The sequence below is a fragment of the Wyeomyia smithii genome, chromosome 1 (genome assembly GCF_029784165.1).
Source record: "Wyeomyia smithii strain HCP4-BCI-WySm-NY-G18 chromosome 1, ASM2978416v1, whole genome shotgun sequence".
Classification (NCBI taxonomy): Eukaryota; Metazoa; Arthropoda; class Insecta; order Diptera; family Culicidae; genus Wyeomyia; species Wyeomyia smithii.
In genome coordinates, this window is record NC_073694.1 from 63,419,563 (window position 1) to 63,440,857 (window position 21,295).

At 40.7% G+C, this 21,295-nt stretch overlaps 1 protein-coding gene across 2 annotated transcripts in view; it reads left to right on the plus strand.

The window, feature by feature from the left end:
• The first annotated feature begins 194 nt into the window (after positions 1-194).
• Positions 195-21,295, plus strand: part of LOC129718584 (disks large 1 tumor suppressor protein) — a 170,515-nt gene continuing 149,414 nt past the window's right edge. Inside the window, exons 1-2 of one of the 2 annotated variants that reach the window (XM_055669504.1) lie at positions 195-397; positions 6,179-6,543. In XM_055669504.1, coding sequence (XP_055525479.1) covers positions 6,525-6,543 — 19 coding nt within the window. In that variant the 5' untranslated portion in view covers positions 195-397; positions 6,179-6,524. The remainder of the gene's footprint in view (positions 398-6,178; positions 6,544-21,295) is intronic. The other variant, XM_055669505.1, reaches the window with a different exon arrangement.

Genomic DNA, 21,295 nt, shown 5'->3' on the forward strand with positions numbered 1-21,295 from the left:
CTGTCAGTGTCGGCAATAGTTGTGACTGACAGCTGCTTGGAACTCACTTTTCCCAACCCCTAAGCGACAGTGGGTTTGTGGTGAATTTTCCACCCAGACGGGATGGAAAACCAAATACAAAGACTACACACATTCACACACTCTCATTTGCACTCTTAACTCAAAATTTTCGCTACCGAACTGTTCTAACATCCTCATCAGCAAAGAGCAGAACATTACCGTTCGATACACACCACGACGACGACGACTACTGCCAAAGAAAGCATCCTAGTGTTGTCGGTGCCAGACTAGCAAAACTAAGAAAAAGTGAAAATTTCTAGTCGAAATTCTTCGATCCGCTTTATAAAGTCTCCCGCGGGCTGGTTCGATGGGTGAAAACGGTGAATTTCGCAAATAGGTTAGTGAAACCGAAGAACACCACAAACGGTAATCGTGTTAAGTAGGCCGAGAGTTAAATTGCACCTGTTTTTCACCAAGGCACCTGTGTCCTGATGACCCTTCGTTTGTGAGCCAGGAATTAGTGCTAGGAAAAGTTAGGCGATCCTATAGCTTACGATATTCTACTGCTCTGTGTGTTGTGAAAAAGTGTTTTGGTTCGAATGAGCTAATCAATAGTGTCGCAAAAGAAAATCGAAAAAATGAAATTTGCTGACCCGAAGAAAAGAAAATTGTGCCTGCATACATAACTCGCATATGTAGAGGAAAACGGAAAATATTTGAGGGGTGGAAGGATTCGATGGAGAAGAGAGCGAGAGTTCGGGAAATGTTGAGCGCGTCAGAGGGAACAAGAGCAGTAGAGAGTAATGGGACAGAAGAGCATTTGTTTCCGCTTTCGGGGCAAAAACGGTAATGCCAGATGTCGCCGTCGGTGTTCGTGAGACTTTCTACGCTAGCATGTGTGCGCGCGAGAATTGGTCCGACTAGATAATAATCAATTTTTTTTGTTTTCCTACAAGTCATGTGGAAGCCTAAACATGTATGCTTGCAGCAGACCGCGCGCGCTTGAGACGACACTTTCGAGACAACAAAAGATAGTCATACAGGGAACAATTCAGCTTTATAGCTATTTCCGTTGGTGAAAATCCCAATCTAGCTCAACGGAAGTGAATAGAGTGGGAAGAGAAAAAATCATTCTGACAGGTTGTCAGGTCGCGTTCGTGTGTGTTTGTGTGTGCGGGTAATAATTAAAACACGGCACATACGATTGCGTGGCACCGATGTTGTAATCAAATTGAGGTATTATTTAGAATTTCTCACCCGTTTGGTTCGTCTGTTTGTCTGGTCGCTTAGCAGGGGCTTAAAATAAAATGACGTTCGAGCGTTCAACGACAACAACCACGGCGTTTTGCTTCTGTGTTGCTTTTCGCAATGTGGTGAATTATTTTTAGTCGGTGTTTTGTTTAATCGACCGTTCGCACTTTTTTTGCACCCGATGTATGCGATGTATGAACATGGAAAACATTTACAGAGTAACGTAGAAAAGTTTAGTTCCAAGAAGCCTGTCACGTGTGTTTTGTAAATTCAAGCAGATCACATGCATTTACCTTTGCGTAATTTTTATTCAGCTGTGGCATATAAAATTAAAAAGGTTATTTTACTGAGCTCCATTCCAAAGGTGGACTAATGAAGAACCGGTCTTCAAAAAACTGTACACTTCTTGACCAATGAATAAGTATGTATTTTAGGCAGAAACTAATAATTATGAGAATCTTTTGCAATCTAACCTAATAATAGATGTTTAAAATCATTCATAATTTCAAGTAAATGCGCGATTGATGAAAGTTTTATGTTGGTGTTTGTTTAGCATTACTATTAGTATACAATTAACATTATTCACGTAGCATCTCTCGACTGCTAACAAGAAATAAGTTTAGTTTCCCTTCATATACAGGGTGTCACCGTGAAAGTGATGCACTATATTTATGACATAAAATTTCAACAAAAGAATATTTCTTCTCTGTTTCCTTTTTACTATCATGGAGAGTAGTAAAGTTACAGCTGAATTAGTTCAATTCAAATCTTTCGCCTTTGCATTTGATTACGGCCCGCAAACGCTTCTCGAAATTATCACGTGTCGCACGCATGACCCCAATCGGCATTTCATTCCTGATTTTTACCAACCGGTTCTTAAAAGTGACCGAAGTCATATGTTTTACTTCACCTAACTTTCCTAGCATGTACTCTAAATTGCTGATGGCCAATAGATTCAAATCAGAAGAGGATCTCAACAAACAATTTTGTTAATTTATAGCTTGTTAAGCTGTTATGAGGCAGGTTTTGGCTGAACTAAAGCTTAATCATTCGTTATACAACCATATTGTTTGTTGGAATGCGGGCCAATCAGAAGTGCTGATAAAACACGGTAAATTTTCGTTGCGCCACTTCTGAACAACCAATGTCTTATGCGTTGGCGCAGAATCTTGTTGAAAGCAGGAACTTTTTTCATAAAATAATTTTTTGGCACAAGGCAGCAAATCAATAATGACGTGTTGTAGATAGTACTCTTTATTAATGTTCATACCCCTGTCGATGAATAGCAGTAACAACTTTCCTCTTTTGTACATTGCTCCCCAAACCATCTCAGCGGAAGCATTTTGGGATCGTTCTACTCCTTTTAATCGGCTGGAGTATCACGAAAACAAACAATTTTTCATCTGAAAAATATATTTAAACAACGTGCGTCTTCAGTAGCAATCGAGATCTGGCAACACGGTCAGCAAGGTCATCTTTGATTATGTTATGCATATTGTTTTGACTCATGTTCATTTCACGAATTATTTTGCTTGCCGACCGGGCTTGTTTTCGCCGGTTACGTTCTTCAACCGCTTTGACCACCGCTGCTCAATTTTCTAAAATTTAACTCAACTTTTCGCTAGATTCGGTCGGTCAGTCGATCAAAACACCAGTGTTTGAAATTCGTTCAGTTTTAGGATTGCCACTCTTGCGTTACATCTTTCACAACCTTCAACCCTGTTCAAGTAAGACGAAGTTCCCATCATCGAGCTGCTGCAATATCGCCATTTGACTTTTAATTTTAACTTTGAAGTAGGTTGAACATTCGTACGAAAATGTCTAGTAAAAATATTCTAACAAGATTAGAAAATGAGTTTCTGACACCTTCGAACTAATTTGATTTGAACGTTCACAAGAATACGGCTGAGTATCTGATAACAAGAGTACTGCTTAGCATCTAATTGTAAACAATTGCCTATAAATATGGCTTTGCAGTATCTATTCGTGGATTTCAATGCACCATATTATGAGCTCAATGATTTATTTCAGGAGATTCCTTTAACGCTTTTAAAAGACATAAATTGCATGATGAACGAAGATTTGCCAAATGCCGAGGATATTTTAAAACGAACCTTCACGGTGAGCACATTGACATTTATACTCACCTCGTTCCATTGATGTTTGACTTTGTCGTGACCAGGGTTGCCAATGCTCCAGTTTAAACTGGATTCCTCCAGTTTTTTTCAGGTGATCCAGTCAAACAGTTTATTCCCATAATCTTCCAGTTTTTTCAGATATTTGCAGGTTTTATCCAGTTTTTTATTCACTCAAGCTCCGATTGGTTTTCGGAAATATTTTTAAAACGGAAATTTTGTAGATTGATAAATTATTATGACAATTCTTAACACAGGCTGGCGAAAAAATTTTCAAAATAAAATTCCCTGATATTCCCTGAAATTTAACATCAATTTCCCTGATATTTTTCAGCATTCGGCAACAAAAAAGTACAACGCAAATCCGAAATCACAGTGAATAAAGTATTCAATCGGATATGAAACCCAACAGTAGATGTCCCGAATTAATCTTTTGCGCTGAAAAAATCAGTTTTTGCACTGAAAAGCCGCTTAAAAAATCGCTTCTTGGTTTGAAAAAATTTCCCTGAATGTTTGTCAGTTCCCTGATCGAAAAATCAATTCCCTGACATTCCTCGATTTTTCAGGATTTTCCAGGTTTTCGAAACCCTGTAACAGCATTTTCAGTATGCCATCTTCTCGCACGAAACACGGTCAAATAAAAGACGGCATGACATGGTTGAGAGCAGTTAAAAAAATGTTAGAGGACTTAAATACCAAAAAATAGCGAAGTCAGAAATAATTGAAATTTAAACTTCACTGATGTAACGGAAGGAAATGTTGCGTTAATACTTTTGTTAAATATAAAAGTAAATGGAAAAGCTGTATATCTTAATTTTGAGATAGGTTGATTGCGTAATTTTAAATTTTGCTGCTGTTAGAGGAAATTTTTCAGTCCATAATTTTAACAAAATGTAAGCCCAAAACAAAAACTGATTAAAATGAGTAATTTTTTGCGAAGAGTTATCGCTTTAGTTGCTGTGTTCAAAACTGACACTGGATTCAATCCCCGTGACAGAAAAGCTCTTTCACAATCTTTTTTTTCCTTTTTTCTAAATTTAGTTGGGATCCAGTTTTTTCTTCAGCCATTTTCAAGTTAAATCGAAAATTTTATTGGCAACTCTGGTCGTGACGTGACGTTTAAAGTTTTTATTACTGAAAATATTTAGCACGTACACATTTATTTTACCACTGGCTCTTTTTATAGCAAAGGTGCGTACGAAAGAAAAACTTTTTGATCACGCATGTTTTGTTCAGTAAGTTTCATAGTTCTTTATGCTATTTTTTAACGGCTGAGGTTTCATTAAGCTGTTCGGCAATAAGTTTGTTTAATGAATGTTCGGTAAACTTTTTTTTCGAACTCGATAATGCATACTAACGAGCTAATTTACTAAGAACTCTATTGTTTACATTTTACCGAGTTTTAGAATACACTAAAGTCGCTTTTTACGCAGGGGATACGTGCTGCGTAAAATATCCGCGTAAATTCCGGAATCCGCGTAAAAAAACCGCGTAAATTCCGGAATCCGCGTCAAAAAAACCGCGTAAAAACAACCTTAGTGTATTTTGTGCCGAAATGTCAGTTAGAACCAGAATTTACAAGTTTCAAATCAAGCCAATCCTGGAAGGTGTTGAATGTTTTGGCATATGTTTCATCGTCCATTACCGACGCACGAAAATTTTCGAGCACGTTTTCGCCGGGAAAATTCTTATCGTCGCGATGAGGGACGTTCTTTACTTTGTAGGACCTGAACAAATCCTGGTGACATTCATACCTTTCGAGATCCGCCTTTCTGTCCATGGAACTGTCCGCACGACCAATATTTTTGTTACTTTTTGCCTAAATAAAAGATGAAATAGATGCGATGAAACATTACTTGTGTAGACAGTAGACAGCCAACCATAAAGTCTGTGCATTGAATAGTTCTGATTACATTTCATTATTGTCGATCTATCATTATTACGAGGTCATTATTACGAGGACATATTTCCGATATTTTTTTGCAAAAACTCTGTCGGTCTATAAATGCTTGGCTGAGTTATAAGCATTCAAAGTATGACCACTTTTCTTGAGAGGTCCACTTTCAAACTCCGTTTATTTCACAAACTCTTACAGGCTTGTTCTACATCAATAAAATGTTAACAGAAAAGGCTAAAAATAGAATAACGTTTAACATAATTTTATTATTCAACAAATTACGAGTCAAAGTCAAGCGCAAACTAATACCAGTGAGTACTGAGTAGTAAAAAGTTATTTTTCTACTGTTACTTCATCACAGTTTATTCTATTGATTGAGAATACAAACGAACCAATTGTTATTCAAAACAACATTATATCAAACCAAAACTGTGCTCCTGAAGCCCTGACTCACGAACACGCTCGCTCTTCTGTCTCTCACAACATTATCGCGCTCCTAATCTCCCTCTCTCTGTCTCTCGCTCTCCCTCATATTCCCTAGCACATGCTGTCGAAATAATGTAAACGCGACGATCGCATCCACGCTATGCTACATTATTTCCACTTCATGTGATGCAAATGAAGGAATAGCTTGCTATGCTGTGCATCGCAGTAAGGACAGCAGCACTAGTGGTAGTGGTAGTATAGAGTATACTTACGCGGTTTCTTTTTATGCTGCGTATGCTGATTTTGCTCACCGCCTGCCACCCCATCCGCGGTAGGCCGGTAGTCGCCGAAGGCCGCGAAGAGGCAAAGTGCCGAGTCAGCGCTCACTCGGATTAAAGTGCCATTGTGTTTGCTGTGTATAGTCAATAATTTTTGCTGCTTTTTTTCCTTTGTTTTTAATGCTACTTAGCCAACGGAACAGTGTGCGGTGATTTGTGCGATGCTTGAGAAAATAGGAAAATCCATCATAGAGCAGCGTTAAGCATTTCAGTGACGAAAGTAGAGGAAAGGAAGTGAATAAACGCTGTATACTTTCCGTATTTTCCGCTTTGCTCGGGTTAAGTGGTTGTGTGTCGATTGATCGACGTGGAGAGGGGAAATCAGAAGATAAACGACAACGCGATTTTCGACAGTCTCTGTACTGTGTAAATATCGATTTTGTGTGAAAGTTTCGTCGAACTGCTGGCTCTGCTTTGCTGCGGGAGCCGTTTTCCGGACATCATAGCAAGCACCGGGACAGGAAGCACGTCACCAGGATGCCAGTTAAAAAGCAAGGTATGTGAACAATGTTTTGCTTTTTTTTTTTTTGTATACTCGATGCCAACTGTCAGACAGTTCGAACAGGAGATGGCGCTTACTGGCATGAACCCATCGACCCCAACTACTTAGCTGCATCGTTACATAATTGTCAATGATTGCAGCAGCTCGGTTTAACCACTCGTGAGCAGGAACTTTTCTAGCTACCGATACTTCCCATCCACTCCTCATCCCTCTCACCAAGTCTGTGAGGTCTAAAAACGGAAAGCACTTGCATACCAATATAAACCCTCCAATATAGAACGGACGGAGGAGAGACAGAACTATGGCAGGATGTTTTATCAGGTGACTCATCTATCCATATACGCTATGTAACGTGGTCTAAAGTGCTGCCGGCTGTACGGGGAAGAGAAAGGATACTATCGTATATACCGTACCTGGTTTCCTTCATGCCCAGTCCGCGTCACTGTGCCAAATGAAAAAGTATTGTTGCATAAATCCAATATTAATCGACTTCAGCTCAAGCTGGTGTAAAGTTTTGCCATTGTTTACTGTTGTTATTATCTGCTACATTCGTAGGAGGCAATGCTGATCTAAACCAACGCAGTATGAGGGCCTTCTAGTAACAGTAGGCGCAGAGCGTAATATATAAAACATCCCCGCATCTTGATCAGATTACCAACGCTCGGTGAATTTTGTACCCATATACTACCATTCCGAGCCTGTCTCATATCCTATAGAAGCCTTATGGACGCTGGGACAGTTATGCTTGGAGCGGTAGTATAGGCTTTCTTCATTCTTGCTGGATATATTAAAATAGGACAAAACTTTTTTTTGACGCAGGACAACATTAAACGGCATTTCCATGTATTTGGAGCTAACCAAACACGAGTGGACACGACATGCAAAAACGTTACGAGTAAACATAAACCGCCTACTATATGGTCCTTTATATCTGTTCCAATGAAAAATTCGACGTAAATGGGTAGAACAATCGGTACTAAGAATATTCTATTTTAATAGGATAATATTTAGTTTTGATAGGGTAATAGAAAGAATGATTCTTATATACTATTTCGTTACTTGGAATGTTCCTGTAGGGCCACTTCCAAAGAATCAGCAGGCGTTGGAAAAGTGACGGTTTGCCTATCTATCTATTAGCGATTACATTGAAGTGTTCGGAGTTTGAATCAAAGCCGATTTCTAAATCCTCCTTGTTTTCATATGCAAAACGTGTTTAAATTTATATAGCATCTAATTGCAACAACAATGAAATAACCAACATGCTAAACCTTTGAGATCCATAAGAAAGTTATTTTTTCGTTGATTTCTGAGTGCCAGAAGTTATATCATAGCTTAAGTATTCGGAATTTGATGTAGTACGGTATGTACTCATGACAAATCAAGTTGTTTTTCGACATACAGATCTAAAATGTTTTGGGAAACAATGAAAACTGATTCATGCTACGAAAGAAAAGCGGCTGTTCATTCCAACAATGAATGTGAATGACCACAAAGTTGTTAGGTCAATCGGCGCGTAAAAGTTATCACAAAGGTGGTAAGCACATTATTAACGGAATTACCACAAAGACGACAGGCCAAAAAGAAAATTATCAGCGAATTATCAGAGAATAATTATAAGCTACTCGATAAATAACGAAAAATAATTTCTTAATGTTATAAACACGCGTTGGTTGGCAGTTTAGACTGAACTGACTTTATTGAAAGAGTAAAGATGACATAGTTAAGGTTGGTACATTCGCATGCTCGGTACTGAACACTCCCACGGCAAGCTAGATGATTCCCGGGTTAATCTCTTACAAAGCGATTTCTGCGAACGAGACAAAATTTGTGAATCAAAAACTGTTCCTCTAAACTTTTTTTTAAAGGTCTTCCACACAAGCCAAGATCAAATAATTGTTTCCGTTTTCTGTTACGACGATTCTCTGGTTTAACTACCCAATGTTCTTTTTCAAAACCTAGTACACCTTCTTCCTCACTCCTTTTTACCACTCCTGCTTCTCTTACAGTACTATTTTCTAACTCAATTTCTGGAGCTGAAGTACCGGTCTGGTTATTACGATCCTTCAATATTGTTTTGAATGACACATTTTCACCATATGTTGACCCCGTGGTAGCACTACTTTGTTTGCTGCAGTCCAGGGTTTTCGATGTTACTCGTGCTTGGTCCTCATCTCCTCTCGAACTCCGCTTGGTGCCATGATCAGTGTTCTCAAGGGTGAATTCCCTGTTCTTTACCATCTGATTGATGTGGCGCTTGATCGTTCGTCCCGTAGAAGAGAGCTTGGCCAGATAGTTACGTTTTCCCATTCCTTGACACACCGTTGCCTTGCTCCATGAAACCTTATTAGGATTTGAGTAATTCCGCACAAGCACCGATTCACCCACAGCAAAGGTTACTTCTCGATTTCCCCTGTGTTGCTGAACCTGGTTAACTTGATGTTTTCCCAGGTTAAGTTTAATCTCGCTATTTTCATTAGTACGCGTGGACGGAAGAGAACGTACTATGTCGAGCCGTGTTTTGATGTCCCTGTTCAACATGGCAACCGCTGGTGATATTTCAGAATAGCAATGTTTTGATTTCCGGTAACCCATCAAAAAGTTCGAAATTATTTCTGATGATGGACGAGCGGATTGCTTCTGAAAGTTTTTTTTAGTGACATTTTGAAGGTCTTCACAAAGTTTTCAGCTGCTCCGTTTGTCGCTGGATGCCCAGGTGCTGTGAGTATTTGCTTTATTCCGTTGGCCTTCAAGAATACTAAAAATTTCCCCGTAGTCAATTGGCTGCCATTGTCACTGACGACGTCAAACCTCGCCATACACTCCATAAGCTTTCAATTGTGAACTCTGCCGTGATTGACTTCGTATAGAACACTTCCGGCCTTTTCGTCAGCGCGTTGATGACTATTAAGAACCAATATCCGTTGATAGGACCCGCAAAGTCTACGTGTACTCTTGACCAGGGCTTATTTGGAACGCTCCATGGGATCAGCTTAGCCAATGGGGGTGATGGCTGTTCCAACGCACAAAATTGACACCGTCTAACGTGCACCTCTATATCTTTATCCATGCTGGGCCACCACATGCAACTTCTAGCGACGCTCTTCATTTTGTTTACTCCAAGGTGCGACGAATGAAGAACTTCCAGTAATTGCTTTCTTAGTTTTGCCGGTACTACCAATCGATATCCTCGCATAATGACCCCCTCTTCCACGGATAATTCATCTTTAACGTTTTTGAAGTCCTCTAGTTCAACACTGATGGATTTACGACCGTCAAGTATGTATTCTCGGAGCGTTCGCATCACGGAGTCCTCGTTGGTAGCCGATTTAAGCGCAGCTTTGTTCACCAGATTCGGTTCCTGTGAACTGATGAAATTCAAGTATGAGTCATCTTCCTTCCACAACTCCCATGACTCGACCGCAGCTCGGCGATGGATAATCGGCGATGTTATCTCCAGATTTTACTTTCCAACTTGTAGTCGAATCCAGAAATGAAGTTGGACCAGCGCTGAACCCGCCCTGCCGCCATCACGGGAATTCCCTTTTGTGGTCCCAAAATCGATACTAACGGGTTGTGATCCGTTCTGATTGTAAACCGATTTCCCATGAAGTACAGATAATACTTGTTCAAGCCGTACATTTGGCCAGTCTCTCTTTATGTAACACACTATACCCCTTTTCAGCGTCACTCAAAGTTCTCGAAGCAAAGACGATTGGTCTATAGACACTCCCTATTCTATGCGCCAGAACTGCCGAAATCCCGCTCTTTGACGGATCACAAATTAATATTATTTCTCTACACGGGTCAAAATGCGTGAGGATGATGTCTTTACAAATTTCGGCCTTAACTTTCTAAAATACTTCTTGACACTGATTGGTCCACTCGAATTTACAGTTTTTCTTCAGCAACTGATACAGCGACGCCATCAATGTTGCTAGACCGTTCACAAATTTGCTGTAGTAAATCACCATTCCGGCGAAAGTGCGCAGTTCCGATACACTGCTCGGTGGTTTAGCTTCTTCTATGGCACGGGTTCTATCTTTAGTTTTTTCGATTCCACTACCGGAAATTTCGAAGCTCAGATAGCTAACACAGCTTTTCATAAAGCTGCATTTCTCTTTACACAATGAAAGCCCTGCTTTATCCAGTATTGTCAGCACCTGTTCAAGTCGGTTCAAATGTTCTTCTTGAGTACTACCGGACACTAACACATCATCGAGGAAATTGATGACTCCAGGGACACCTGCAAGCAACTTTTCTAGTTCCTGTTGAACGTTTCCTGACGCTGGTTTCACCCCAAACGGTAATCTGTTTATAAGAAACACTCCTTTGTGAGTTGACAACGCACAAAGCTTTTTTGAATCGTCCGACAACATCTTTCAGCACTTTGTTCAATGTCACCTTATAATCACCACATAAACGAATTCTCTTCCCTTTGTGCTCGAGAACTGGTACCACTGGAGTTCCCCATTCGGTGGAGTCACATCTGCTTATAACGCCACTAGCTTCCATTTCTTCAATTTCTCGTTCAACCATCGGCTCTAAGCTCAATGGAACCGGCCTCGGCTTACAAAACTCTGGTTTCACATCTTTTCGCAGTTTCAAATCGATCTTTGTTCCAGTATATTTACTCAAACGACCTGAAAACAAATGCTTAAATTGGTCCAAAACGTGCTTCAATTGCTCATCGCGATCTTCGCTGATACTTTTCATGGGTAGCAATTGCAATTTGATCTCTCGCAAAAAATTCCTTCCCAACAACGGCGGACCACCATCTCCAATAACAGCAAAATTCACTTTCTTCTGTTCACAATTATAAGTCACAACCGGTTTAATACAGCCTAACACTTTCAACTTTTGCCGTTGTACGTTACTAGCTTCATATTCACGTCTTTTAGTTTGTAGTATTCTAAAAACTTTCGGTAGAATTTTTCCGATACCGCTGATATGGCGGCTCCAGAATCTAGTTCCATAACCAGACTATTTTCATCGATCGTAACATCCACTTTTATTGGCTTGTCAGGAATACCTTCTACTTTTTTGATACTAAACACTACCGGCTTACTTATGAAGTTTTGCTGTGCTTCGATGCATTCATCAGACACCTCCTCCTCGGGGAACGCATTCTGTTCCTCCACGTAATGCTTCGATTTAAGGGCTATTCCCACTGCTTCCGTTCCGGGACCGGGCCGGGACCGAGCCGTGGCTGTTCCGCGTGTCGTCCGGGCTCATTTGAGATTGATTGCATGCGTTCTTATGAACGCATTCACACCAACGCGCCGTGCCCAGACCGGGACAGCGTTGAGTTGCCGTCGTGCTGCCGCAGTGTGAGAGAAAAACTATCGTTGCCGACGATACTTTGTGTTGGCCGGAGAGTGCACGGAAGGCACTCGGGTGGATGCGTGTATGTTGTAGTGACATATTTCGCGCGGAGTGAGCTGCGGTATGAAAAAAAGAGAAAGACGTTCTTTCACATACACACAATAACATTTCTCAGCCAGAGCGCAGCGCAGGCACGGTTCAAGCACGGCGCAGTGTGAATGCATGAAAAGTCCCGGACGAGCCCGGTCCCGGCCCGGTCCCGGAACGGAAGCAGTGGGAATAGCCCTTTAGTATCGCAGACCGCCGCCAAGTGGCCTTCTCTGTGGCAGTTATTGCAAATACAGTTGCGAAAACGACACTTCGTTTTACTGTGGCCCCGTTTGCCGCACGCATAGCAGTCGATATTTTCGCTTGATGGTTGTGTTCGTCGTGTTTGCATGTGTAAACGTCGGTGCGGTTCTTCGTATTTCGATCGGCCCGATCGCTGTCAGACTAAGTTAATGTGCTCGGCTGCCTCTGCGCTTTTGCGGTCTTCGTCTTGCTCATACTTCAGAGCGAGCTCTCTCACTTTTTCGAACGTGACGTTTTCATCTTCTTCGCAGATCCGATCTAATGCTCTTCCCGAAGATCCCGTAATGAATTTGTTGGTTAGGTCGTGATCCAAGTGGTTCCCAAACAAACAATTAGCAGACAATCGCTTAATCCTAGCGACCCACATGTTCACGTTCTCCGGGCCGTGTTCACAAATCCCGCACCAGCATTGTAATAAACACGCGTAAAGGTTGGCAGTTGAGACTAAACTGACTTTATTGAAATAGTACAAGATGACACAACATCGTTGATAGACACCGGCTCGAGAAAGTAAACTAGGATTTTTCGAGCGCCCCAAACTGATCGTTCGTCCGAAACTGAGGTTTACTGAAACACAACGATTTCTGTGTAAAAGACTCATATTCAGGTTTCAATCTGTGTTAATGTATTCATTGAACAAATCTTGCATTATGCTTTTCAAACATTTTCTGAACGAAATCAGAGCAAATGTTGTGCGAATCAAGGGGACGCATTGGTTGATTAAGGCTTGAACTTTCGCGTATTAAATACGACACTTCGAGTACCTACATTGAAGTTTCGCCGGTAAAGCCGGTAAAGTAGAACAAACTAAAATACAAGATGTTCTCCTATAGTCAAAGTAGAAGCCGATCTTGAGAAGGTTTTTCTGTTGTACCCGGTGCGGAAATGCCGTTTTTGAACATTGTTCTACTAACTTGTTTCTATAGCTAGCAGAACAATATTTTTGAAAATGATAATTTAATGGAAAATACACCTGAATAACTAAAACTCCAGAAGGTTAACTCGAAATCAACAGTATTTAGAAATGAAAAGACCTGGGAAAGCTACCAAACAGCATATATAAGTTAACGCTAAGAAGACACAGAAATGACTTTCAAACATGTTCCAGTGTTTTTGGAGACGAAAGTTTCACTGCCTAGCAATCCTGAACTGAATCCACTGGACTTTTTCCCGTGCGGATATCAATAGGCCTTCCCACACACTTCGGCTTCACTTAGACTGTGGCTTGGTGAAACGCCCTCATAGCAGTCTACGGAAGCGAAACATTACAGACGCCAAGAAAACAGGTGACAGGTCTGCGATCAGCACGATGTCGTTTTTCTTGATAGAAGGAACAACCCGATGCCATTTGGTAAGCCTGGTTATTTCCGGGAGATACTTCCGAAACCATCTTTTCAAAAAGTTGTTCCTTACTTGCTGGGATAGATGCCAGCTACGATGCAAAGCAGTCAGTCAGTCCACGGCTTGGATTCGTCAGAATTCCCTAGTAGCAAGTAGTTTGGAGTCAGTGTTTGAGGAGCGTCGTTGTCTCGTCGTCTCTAGATACGAAAGCTTCTTGCCGAAATCACTTACTTACTCGCTGCATGTTGGCACTGCCACGTAACTCCTCCATGGTGTTCGTTATTTGACTGATGTTACCGATCACGCTTCCCCACGATACCAGAGAGCTGCTCTGTTCTTGCGATGGTCAGTACGTATCCATTTCTGTACTTTTCAAGTCAGCAAATACGCTTTGGGGTTTTCCGGACAGTGCCTGATCTACGGAGACAGCTTTTCTCATTCCAAATTTTGCTGCTCCGAGCTCCGTTCTCGGGATTGTGAGGATTTCCAAAGGTTTTACACGAGTCTTAGCGATGATAAGTGAGCACTCAATGGTTTCTCTCTCCTTAAACCGAAAGTATAGCAAAGCTGTCATTCTCACTAACATCCATAAAAATTTGCATCTGCACCTCCATTTCAGAACCAGTCGACTTATAGAATCTATAGCACCGTGGAATTCAAGTACCCTAGTTCTGATAACAGTTTCAGTCATGCTTGCTACTTTTCATATTACATGTAGGGTATCGGTTCTAGTGCACTAGGTCTCTTGTAAGAGAGCCTTAAGCTTCATGAGTTATAGCGCGATTTGACCTAACGGATCGTAGATAGTCACCATAATGCGAGGTGTTTCTCTTTTAGTAGAACAACGAGACCCTTCCAATTTCTGCCTAATCTGTCCCAGCTGATTTTGTGCGTGAACATAACACTTCTTCAGGGCTCTACATTTTCGAAACAAAACTATGAAACTGATATACACGCGCTGTCATTTCGATTCGAACAGTTTCATTTTCACTTGATTCCTATCGGTTACTGTCAACGAATTACTTCTTTCTCTCTTTCTTCTTTCGGATAATTTCAAATGAAACTAATGACTATTTCAATCGACGGAGAGAGTGACGGAGAGAGAGACTCTTTCCTTTCCTTCAGCGTCTCAATTGAAATTAGCACCGCATCGCGTCGTTTGATGTTAGTTTTCTAATACCGCAAGCCGTAGTTAGGACGGCAATGGCATCCAATTGATACGTTACGCAAGTTCCGATCAATATTTCCTCCCTCTTTCCTATATATATATATATATATATATATATATATATATATATATATATATATATATATATATATATATATATATATATATATATATATATATATATATATATATATATATATATATATATATATATATATATATATATATATATATATATATATATATATATATATATATATATATATATATATATATATATATATATATATATATATATATATATATATATATATATATATATATATATATATATATATATATATATATATATATATATATGCGTGAAGTACTGTATAAAGCCTTTTGTCTCCGTCAGCGCTCATTGTCATTTTCAATTGAGAATCGTCATGTGAGAGTGATGGTGATAATCTCCTGCTTTCAATTGAAAAGCATTTGTATCAATTCCAATTCCTTCAGTTGTCAGAATCACAGCAAGAGTTTTCGACTGGATTTCATGTGACTCACGAAGTGCTCAAATGATACAAAAGTTTTCAATTGAAAGCGACGGGTCAAAGCGTCACGTAACCCGATAATTGTCAATTGAAAATGACTTTGTCAGGCGCAGCTTGTGGTTCACCACCACATGCCGAGTACTTTTTAGAAAGCTAAACTGGATAACAAATCGAGACTTGACTGACGTTTTAATATGGCTTCACAGGTATATTTTTCAAATACTCATTCTCGTTTTTGAGTTGTTTCATGTTAAGCGTTTGGTGTGGTAATTGTAGTTCCTCAACCGTTCGAACATCTCTGAGTTGGAAACGCTTTTCCTTTATGCTGGAGACATCCACCGGTCCATTAGAGAATTAGTAAACGCGGCTTTCCTATAAGATTAGGCTCAAGTGACAAGACTTGATCCATGAGAGTCAGTGTATCATAATGCCGTTACCATAACGTGGCGTTTGATTCGGTCTGATGTAAGGTCTGTACTCGAAAAAAAAAATGAAACCTTCAGGGAATGAACTAATACATATGGATTAGGTTTCGGCATGATTACTTTATTCAATTTCCTTTCCATCGCTGAAAGCCCGCTTTTTTCCCTTAAGACCCCTCATTACATTTTGTGAAATATTGGAGACGACCTTACATTATTTCTTCAATTTCAACTCGTTCTTAAACACTTTGGACGATTTTCGAACTTTGGCTTTTATTATGGCACAAAATCTTTCCATCGGACGAATATCTGGTGATTTTGGGGGTTGGCGATTATTGCTACAAAAACATCGTTTTTGTCTCTGTACTAATTCAACGTCGATCGCGCGTAGGATATCAGGTCCGGCCAAAACAATGTCTCGCCTCCGTGGGACCGCAGGAAGGGCAACAGATGCTTCCTAAGGCACTCGGTGTGGTAAATTCCGCTGTTAATGGTACCGTTGTGATGTACGGTCTACTCAGTTTACCGCATTGGCATATGGCCTGCCAGAGCAAGTATTTTTTGTCGAATTTGTCCCCTTTCTACTTCCTTATGTCTTCCGGAACATCAAACCGTGATTTGGCAACGTAAAACTTCAGCCCCGGTATCTGCGTTGCGTCTGCCTTGATGTAGGTTTCGTCATCCATAACCACACACATTGGTTTCGTTTAACACTTTCGAAACAGCTTCCTTGCGCGGGATTTGAAGGCCGTGTTTTGTTGATCACGCCGGTTCGGTGCCTTTCGGACCTTGAATACACGAAGCCCAGCTCGTTTCATGGTTTGCTGAACGAACCAGGTGTAACTCTTTGTCAATCCAAAACCTTCTGGGCCTTCACATGGTCAGCTGTCTGATTTTCTCCCACTTCCAGCCCGCTGCTCGGTCGTCTGAGACTCCTTAAACGATTCTACCATTCGAGACACAGTTGTATGGGTGATTCCCAGTTGTCTTCCGATCCATCTCATGGTCGCAGTCGGATTTTACATGACCGCGCGCTAATTTCTCTGGCGATTTTCTCCTTGTTTCGATGACATTTCAATAACCACTGAACCGATTGTTATGAAATTTTGCGCATATAAATAATACACTCCAAACTAGTTATACCCAGGTTTTCATAAATTTTTAACAGTGCATTACGTGATAGTCCAGACTGGAGGCAAACAATACAAACAATATCGCACGCTAGCCTGGGGGGCTAATGCGGTCTCGATCAACTAGATTAGTTGAGAGAATTCGTTATCGATATTGTTTTTGGCACATTTTGCATGTGTAGGATAAGTACAACGATACACCGTGCCCCAGTGCTGAGTCGAGAAAATTTCCAGCTCGAAAAGATCCGCGACCTGATCGGGAATCGAACCCGATATCACAACCGTGTGGGAAAGCTAGCCGACCGACATCGCTAACCACAGAACCACGGGGACCACCAGGCTGGAGGCATGCTTGTCATTTTCCTCAGTATGTGAAAGAAGAGGAGAAAAAATTTACCGCGCACTTCCCTTCCAGTATGTGCCTGCGTGCATGCTTGTCATTCTCCTCAGTATGTGAAAGGAGAGGAGAAAAAATTCACCGCGCACTTCCCTTCCAGTATGTGCCTGCGTGTAGCAAATGCTTTCACCACACTGCTTCTTTCTCCACTCCAAAGTGTCTCAACCAGCTTACAGAGAGACAAACACACTTCCAGCTCACCCCACATCTGATAGAAACAAAAGGGGCGAATCACTCTACAGAGAAAAAGCCGAAGTACACAACAGTGTCCACTGGCGAGTAGTCCGGAAGGTGAAAAGAACCTACCGGGCAAAAATGTAGTCCTCGTGTAGCTACACTGCGAAAACGAATTCGACCAGAGTAAATTCGACCGGCACGAGCGGCACGAGCAACGCAGTCTATTTTTTTCTCCCCATCTCTTTCCCTCTTCTGCCATGCTCAAGCAACCAACTGTGAAACGCACGGCAGATAGCTCTGCAATGTAATTATTGTGCGTGATGTTCTCACGTGTGAGAAAGTACACCATATTTCATTGTCTCGCAAGAGAGAGATTTCAGATTTCACCGCAGTGCGTTCAGGAAACTCAGCAGATAAAAATCATTTGTTGCTCTCTTCTAGCATGAGCGATGATTTGCTCTTTAGTGTGACGGCAGTTGTTTTCGCAGTGCAAGATGTTCTCCTGCACTCTAGAGGTTTTCTGAGGAGAAAAGACAAGCATGGCTGGAGGCTTGAGACGCTGAGCGTTTAGCTCTTTATGCAACAGTGTTTGTTTACTCCATGTCCTTTCGATTCACATCCCCCTTTGTGCCGTATCTAATACTTGTGGCATATTTTTGCATCGCGTATTACCGCCTATCGTCAATCATATGATAGTTCCAGAAAAAAGTTTAAATTTTGTCAACGATGCACAAGCTGTCTTGCAAATAGCACAGGTGCTTAAGTAAGCTTTTTTGCGAAACGTCGACTGTGGTTTACTGGCGTCAGAATAGGAGTTTGAATCCTTCCGTGAATTTTGTGACTCAGCGTGTCTGTTCACGAATGCTTTAGATTTCTCCCGTGGCTCCGAGTTCTGGAGGGAATCTTGGATATTTCGTGGCTCCGAAACTAGACAGACCATTCTCTTAATGTAGGTACATTAACTTTCCTGGTATACCGCGCCCATTCTAATTTCATTGAGGCTGGAAGCTTGTCAACAATCTCCTCCAGCCAAGTTATATTCCGGATCTTTTTTTTGCGTCCACTTGCGTCAATCGCAGCTCTTCCAATATACATTGAGTTAGGTCGTCTGAACCTTCACTTTAGTGCATCTATTGCCTCATCCACCATTGATGCGTGCAACCCTGAACTTCCCACCGTGACTGGAGCTTCGCCCTACAAACAATGTCTCAAACAAATCACTTGCTAGTTGTGGTATCGAAGGTTGAAAAGAAGGCCACTCTTCTGGATGATCCGTGAACGGGAGCAAATCTTTCGCAACGACCTGGTGCGCGGCAATTTGGTTTCTCGTCGATTTCGGATGATTACCGTTGTTTCTCAGCTGTTGATTGGCGCTATACACACAGACAAGCAGACGTACCACTCCGTACAAAGTTTTAAGAAAATTGTGGTTGCTAACTATATCGGCTAACTATATCGGCTAACTTGTGCGACACCTACTAGACATATTCCGCAAAAAATAAATTTTCAGCCTTTCGGCTGTTTTGGTCGCTAGGCGCGCAAGAACTGTCAACTGAGTTCGAATGGAAAAGCACAATAGCGCCACCACCGCTGCGACGGGAATATTCCACATAACTGAAACTCATTTAAATTGACCTTCATTCTAATCCACGAAAATAAATTTGGTGGTACGTCTGTTTATCTGTGCTATACATCCTTGGTGTTGATCTTTCGAGTGAAACTGATCGCGGTTGAAAGTGTATTCACTTTCCATCTCATCCTTAGCGAAATCATCGTAGTTGTTCTTAAATTCAACTTCATCAATTGCTCCGTTTCTTGCTCCTATATGAGCCGTTGCGGAACAGAGTGGTCTAAAGACTATTTTTTTCGAAATTGAATTTTTTGCATAAACCGCATCCACTCAAGAAGCTGAAGTTAGGAGATTAAGAAAATTTCGGAAAAATCGAATTTCAAAGCTGATTTATTCCGTGTTGAAAATTCGTCCGAAACAGAATGGCCGTTTTGTTTCGGAACAGAGTGGTCTATGTACATAAATCGATGTAATACTATCATGTAACACGTAACATGTAGCGTATTACATGTGATAAGGAACATGCCACTTGTTTTGTACATGTCACACGTGATATGTAACATGTTACACGTAATGTAACACGAAAAATGTAACATGTAAAATATTATGTAATATGTAATATCTTGTGTTACATGTAATGTAACACGTGAAATCTTACATGTAACATGCTATGTGTATCATATAACATGCGACACTAGCCATTTTATACGATTTACCGTCATTTTCTTTGTCATTCACCGGGTTTGTGTACATAGACCACTCTGTTTCGAAACGATACGAGGATTCCAGTGAATATATATATGAAGTCAGAGTGTTCTATGTACATTGGTGAGATAAAATCACCGATTTCGCAAAGAAAATGTTAATTTTATGTATCCCAATGTTGAATCACTTCATAACCTTTATATTAGAACATTTTTTTTTTTTTTTGAAAGATTCCGTTGAACAGAACTTTATTCAGAGATTTTTCGAAAATTGCTTCTCCTGAACAATTTGCTCGATGGAACATAGACCACTCTGGTTCGCAACGGCTCATATCTTCACATCCTTCTTGCAATGATTTACACTTTAAGACTTGCGCGAAAAATTATGTGATTCAGGCTCACTAGCTCAGAACTTCTTCAGATAAACTTTGAGGTTAATTGTGTTTGTCAATGTCATTTATTGACAAGCGCATATTTTTTCAACATGGCAAATTTTTTATTTAGTTTTGGATGATTTACAGCAGCGGTTCTCAACCTTTTTTTGTCCACGTACCCCTTGGCGTTATTTTCCAAATCAATTGTACCCCCTGGCTTGAAATGTTTTCGCAGAGTGGGAGAGAGTAGTGGTAGATCATGTTGTGATGGTCTAGATCAGGTTTTAAATTCAACTATGATTGTATTTCATTGCTACAGTCATGTTTTAAGAGCAAGTTTAAACAACAAATAAAGTATCATAAAGAAAAATTGCTTTGTCCGCCATTACTGACTTTTCTTCCGCTGATTTACAGTGATAATTAAATTCTACATGAAGTGATTTATTAGCAATTATGTATATATGAAAGTTTCAATCGCTTTACTGCTAGCCACACACGCTATAAACTATATAGCATATATAGCAAGCCACGCACGCTAGCCTCACGTTATATAGCAAGCCACACACGCTATATAGCAAGCCATGTACGCTATATAGCAAGCCACACAAGCTATAGACATGCACATACACGCTATAAACATACACCCACGCTATACTGCTAGCCACGCACGCTATTTAGCAAGCTACGCACTCTAGCCACACGCTCTATAGAAAGCCACACACGCTATATGGCAAGCCACGCACGCTTATTAGCAAGCCATACAAGCTATAGACATGCACAGACACGCTAGACATGCACAGACACGCTAGACATGCACACGCTATATAGCAAACCACGCACACTATACTGCTAGCCACACACGCTATATAGCAAGCCACACACCTTATATATTAGGGATACACGTTATAAATATTCACACACGTTATGTGCACACACCCTACATAAGCGCAGTATGCAGTTCAAAAAGGAATTCATTTTCCTATCTCAATCCCTTGTAAAATTCAGGCACTGAATCAGGCAATGAAATTTCTTCTGGTAGCTAATACGCAGCTAAAAAGAAATCATAAACTGAAGGGAAAAGAAAGTTCACTTGCTGTGAACACTGCTGTGAAGCAAAATGTCACTTGTTCTTGTACGGAATAATGAACACTGGCATTATTCAGGTACTGAAAGTGTCAGGCAGTTGGTTGGTCGTCTCACACCCAGCGATGCCAGATTGGAAGACATTAGCCTACATTCGAAATATTTTTCACGTTA